Here is a 5,427-nt window from a genome sequence, read left to right as displayed (position 1 = left end):
TTTTCTTCAACAGAAAACCCATAATTTATGTTTTATATTTACATTTATCAGATACTCTGCCTTTTCAGTTACAGATATTTGAGATAAATGTGTTTACTATAAATTTGCTTTTAAGTGAAAATACAATCTTCAAGTAGTTTCTAATTCTCAAAGTTACTGTTCAAACTCATGAGATGATAAATAATTATAATTATGTCTACAAATTATCTAAGGATTTTAACTATATTTTCATTGATATTTCTAATCAAAGTACAATAATTTGTTTATAGATTCTAAGGTTTTCAGAAATTGTCCCAAGTATAACAAAAAATTTTTTTTTCTAAAAGTAAAGGATGCTTCAACAAAGAAAAAGCACACATGGATCCTAAAAAGAAGAAAGAAATCATATTTGGGTAAAACAAGGTCTTTATATTCATATTTCAATGATAAAAGTATTTTCCTAAGTTTTATTTAGCGTTTCTTTATATTGTTATTTAAACAACAGATTTTTATATTGTTATCTAAACAATGATGTAAAAAGTTAGAACGATTTAAAAAAAGAGATTTACATATACTAAACTGACTATAATTAATTTAAGGGTATTTCAGGCTATTTTTCCTAGTTTAACTATACTAATGTGAGCTAAGATTTTGTCCATATTTTGACATGATAAGCACCTATTAAAATGTAAGTTTATTTCTTTAAAGAAAGATCCTTATTGCCTAATAATTCTTACTGTTTAAGACAAAGATTAATTTTGGTAAATAAATTCACATTGTCGATTAAACATTTAAGTATATTGAACTACTAACTTAAATCCGATTTTAACAATTGTCTTTAGAGACTAAAATTAATTGATTCTAAGACACTGAGATACTAATTTTTACATACTTTGTTTGTTAGATAATCATAAAATTAAAAAAAAAAAACCACATTTTATTAAGACTAAGATTCTCCAAATTAAATTTATATATTAATTTTAAACGCCCCCGCCAGGGCCCCTAGCCGCGGGGGCAAGATGGCGGCCGCCACGGAGGGTCTCCTGCCGGCCGGTCGTCACGGCTACTGCTGACCCAGCATCAGCTTTCCTCCTTCCAGAACCTGGCTTCGAGCAGGGGTTGGGAAGGGCAGTGGACGGCGTTGGGGGAGGCCCGCGAGATTTATAAGGAACTCTTCCTCTGAATTCATGGTGTTTCATCATATATACAACTGAAAAATCAGGACCTTTTTAGGTTACTGTTACTCAAACCAAAAGATGACATCTATTATCAAATTAACTACCCTCTCTGGGGTCCAAGAGGAGTCTGCTCTTTGCTATCTTCTCCAGGTTGATGAGTTTAGATTTCTGTTGGACTGTGGCTGGGATGAGCACTTTTCTATGGATATTATAGATTCCCTGAGGAAGCATGTTCACCAGATCGATGCAGTGCTGCTATCTCACCCGGATCCTCTCCATCTGGGTGCCCTCCCGTATGCTGTGGGAAAGTTGGGGCTCAATTGTGCCATTTATGCAACCATTCCTGTTTATAAAATGGGACAGATGTTCATGTATGATCTTTACCAGTCTCGACACAATACAGAAGATTTCACACTCTTTACGTTAGATGATGTGGATGCGGCCTTTGATAAAATACAGCAGCTGAAATTCTCTCAGATTGTGAATTTGAAAGGTAAAGGACATGGCTTATCTATCACACCTTTGCCAGCTGGTCACATGATAGGTGGAACAATATGGAAAATAGTCAAAGATGGAGAAGAAGAAATTGTTTATGCAGTTGACTTCAACCACAAGAGGGAGATCCACTTAAATGGATATTCCCTGGAAATGCTAAGCAGACCCTCTCTACTTATCACAGATTCATTTAATGCTACATATGTGCAGCCTAGAAGAAAACAGAGAGATGAACAACTTCTGACAAATGTCCTGGAAACACTTCGAGGTGATGGAAATGTATTAATAGCAGTGGACACTGCAGGCAGAGTTTTGGAACTTGCTCAACTTCTTGATCAGATCTGGAGAACTAAAGATGCAGGATTGGGTGTTTACTCCTTGGCACTCCTAAATAATGTCAGTTATAATGTGGTGGAGTTTTCTAAGTCCCAGGTAGAATGGATGAGTGATAAATTGATGAGATGTTTTGAAGACAAAAGAAATAATCCATTTCAGTTTCGCCATCTCTCTTTATGCCACGGTCTTTCTGACTTGGCTCGTGTGCCTAGCCCCAAAGTTGTACTTGCCAGCCAACCTGACCTGGAATGTGGATTTTCAAGGGATCTCTTTATTCAGTGGTGTCAGGACCCTAAAAACTCAATCATTCTGACTTATAGAACTACTCCTGGGACTTTAGCACGTTTCCTAATTGATAATCCTTCTGAAAAAATTACAGAAATAGAGTTGAGGAAACGTGTGAAGCTTGAAGGGAAAGAACTTGAAGAATACTTGGAAAAAGAGAAGCTAAAGAAGGAAGCTGCTAAAAAACTTGAACAATCAAAGGAGGCAGATATTGATTCCAGCGATGAGAGTGATGTGGAAGAAGATATTGACCAGCCGTCAGCTCATAAGACAAAGCACGACCTGATTATGAAAGGTGAAGGTAGTAGAAAAGGAAGCTTCTTCAAACAGGCAAAGAAATCTTATCCCATGTTTCCTGCCCCAGAAGAAAGGATTAAATGGGACGAGTATGGAGAGATCATCAAACCAGAGGATTTCTTAGTGCCAGAACTTCAAGCTACTGAAGAAGAAAAAAGCAAATTAGAATCTGGCTTGACAAATGGAGATGAACCCATGGATCAAGATTTATCTGATGTTCCTACTAAGTGTATTTCTACAACAGAGTCTATTGAAATAAAAGCCAGGGTTACTTATATAGACTATGAAGGACGCTCTGATGGGGATTCCATTAAGAAAATCATTAATCAGATGAAACCACGACAGTTGATCATTGTCCATGGCCCACCAGAGGCCAGTCAAGATCTGGCAGAGTGCTGCCGCGCGTTTGGTGGGAAGGATATTAAAGTGTACATGCCAAAGCTACACGAAACAGTCGATGCCACCAGTGAAACACACATCTACCAGGTGAGATTAAAAGATTCACTTGTCAGCTCCCTTCAGTTTTGTAAGGCAAAAGATGCTGAATTAGCATGGATAGATGGTGTCTTAGACATGAGAGTTTCCAAAGTAGACACAGGAGTTATTTTAGAAGAAGGAGAACTAAAGGATGATGGTGAAGACTCAGAGATGCAGGTGGACGCTCCTTCCGATGCCAGCGTCATAGCTCAGCAAAAGGCCATGAAAAGTCTGTTTGGAGATGATGAGAAAGAAACGGGTGAAGAAAGTGAGATCATCCCCACCTTGGAGCCTTTGCCACCGCATGAGGTTCCTGGACATCAGTCAGTTTTTATGAATGAACCAAGACTATCAGACTTCAAGCAAGTTCTTTTACGGGAGGGGATTCAAGCTGAATTTGTAGGAGGTGTACTTGTTTGCAACAATCAAGTAGCAGTTCGTAGAACGGAAACTGGACGCATCGGATTAGAAGGCTGCCTTTGTCAAGATTTTTATAGGATAAGAGACCTTTTATATGAACAGTATGCTATTGTGTAAAAGACAGGATGTCAAGAAGTATCTGCTTGACCTTTCTAAGAAAAAGGATTCTTATCTTATTTTAAGCTTTTGCTGTTTTGTTTTGTAACATATGAAAGAAATCTGCCAGAAAAACTGAACATGTATTACAGTTTTAAAATGTGTAAATAGTTGGCTAAGAGTGTAGCTCAATGGTAGAGCGTTTACCTAGCATGCTTAAGACTCTGGGTTCAATCCCCAGTGCTACAAAAAAAAAAAAAAAAAAAAAGGAGATAGAGACCATTTTGCTAATGCCCAAATGAGCTCCCTACCTTTGGCTTTCACTGTGTTAGAGGTCCTAACAAGTGTACAGGCCTGAGAATTGAAGGTAATTGGTTTCTTTTACAGACCCCTTATTTTAGAAGGACTTTTTACTTGAATACAATACAGCTTAGCAAACCAGTTCATGGCCTTAGAGAAACATGGTTTGCAGGCAGTCTTGCAAACTGTTTCTTATATTTTCTGGAATGAAAAGTGAGAGTTATTTAAAAAAGATGTGTTACAAAAGAGAAGCAAAATTGATAAAACAGTTTTTTGAGCTTAGGGATTTAAAAAACAAAAACAGCATGTGTGCTATGACTCTTGAATTCTAATATGCAATCTGTTTTTGCATGGAGCATATCTGCTTCATGCCTATATTGCCCAGTGACTCACTTTCGTGTGATATAGTACACATTTTGTTCAGAAATCATTTTTTCATTTCTCCCATTTCTTGTTTTATCAAGATTCTGTTGTTCAGTTTGAATTATGATAGCATCATTTAAATATATGTCATTTAAAGGAACTCCTGGATGTGTTATCATCTTAAGAGTTCTGCATACAGGTTAGACACATCTGAGCTATCACCTAGGTTACTGCTGTATTTGAAACTGGTTAGTGCTCTATTTTTTAGAAAACAAAGTTAAACCTCAACATTTTTATAAGATAATAGTACAATTTAATTAAAAGATGTAAATGTTTTAATCTCTTAGGATTGCTCTGTCCTAAGGTTACCTAAATTGTGGTTGGATTTTATACACATTACTGCAAAAGTACTAAAATTGGATAAGAGATTCTTTGTTGTCCCGATATAGTGTAAACCACATGTGTTTGAGAGTAAAAGTTGAATATATGCAATTTTCACTGAACTTAAGCAGTGAAAACCATGTTGCCCTCCTGTAATCCGTTGATGATTTTTTAGAAAGTAGCTTAATCATGGCAGACCTTGACACTTATTTCTTAAGTACCTAAACCCTCTTCTTTACACTTAGCATTTTTAGGAGCATCAGTTTCATTTAACTTATCTGAAACTATGTATAATTCAACCCAGTGATATCAGAATTGATATTTGTTTCAAATGCTTCCAAAACTTTACTGTGGATTATCATGCTAATGGCGCTCACCTGTGATCCCAGCTGTCTGGAAATCTGAGGCAGAAGGATCACAAGTTTGAGGCCAGCCTGGACAACTTAGTGCACCCTGTCTCAAAATAAAAATTTTTAAAAAGAAAAAAAAAAAAAATTTTAAACAATAAAGGTTACAAACTTAAAAAAAAATTGATATTATATAAGTTCTCTGACTAGATCTCTTGTCCATAAAAAATACAGTAAGATTTATATACTGCTCCCTACACAGGAAATAACCTTAATCATATTTTTAAAAGGCAATTAAGAGATACCTATTTAAAGGATACTATTCTAAAATATAAAGATTTTGGGATCGCCTTAACCATGCATTATTTGTCCTTAATTTTCTTACCCTAGACAGTGAAGGCCATTCGGCCGCAGACAGACACTGGCATCCCTCGTCCAATTCTGTTCGCCCACCTGTTATGTGGCGCAATCCC

General features: G+C 36.4%; 1 protein-coding gene across 1 annotated transcript; it reads left to right on the top strand.

Moving 5' to 3' along the window:
* Positions 1–980: 980 nt before the first annotated feature.
* On the top strand, positions 981–4,763 carry LOC124093883 (cleavage and polyadenylation specificity factor subunit 2). Its single transcript, XM_046446420.2, has one exon. It carries the CDS (start codon positions 1,236–1,238, stop codon positions 3,582–3,584), a length of 2,349 nt encoding a protein of 782 aa, XP_046302376.1. The 5' UTR covers positions 981–1,235; the 3' UTR covers positions 3,585–4,763.
* The last annotated feature ends 664 nt before the right edge of the window (positions 4,764–5,427 follow it).

The sequence above is a fragment of the Marmota monax genome, unplaced genomic scaffold, assembly GCF_021218885.2.
Source record: "Marmota monax isolate L192 unplaced genomic scaffold, Marmota_monax_Labrador192_F-V1.1 WCK01_AAM20220418_F8-fsc01547, whole genome shotgun sequence".
Lineage (NCBI taxonomy): Eukaryota > Metazoa > Chordata > Mammalia > Rodentia > Sciuridae > Marmota > Marmota monax.
Note: the sequence above shows the minus strand (reverse complement) of the source record. Positions and strands in the feature narration are given on the sequence as shown.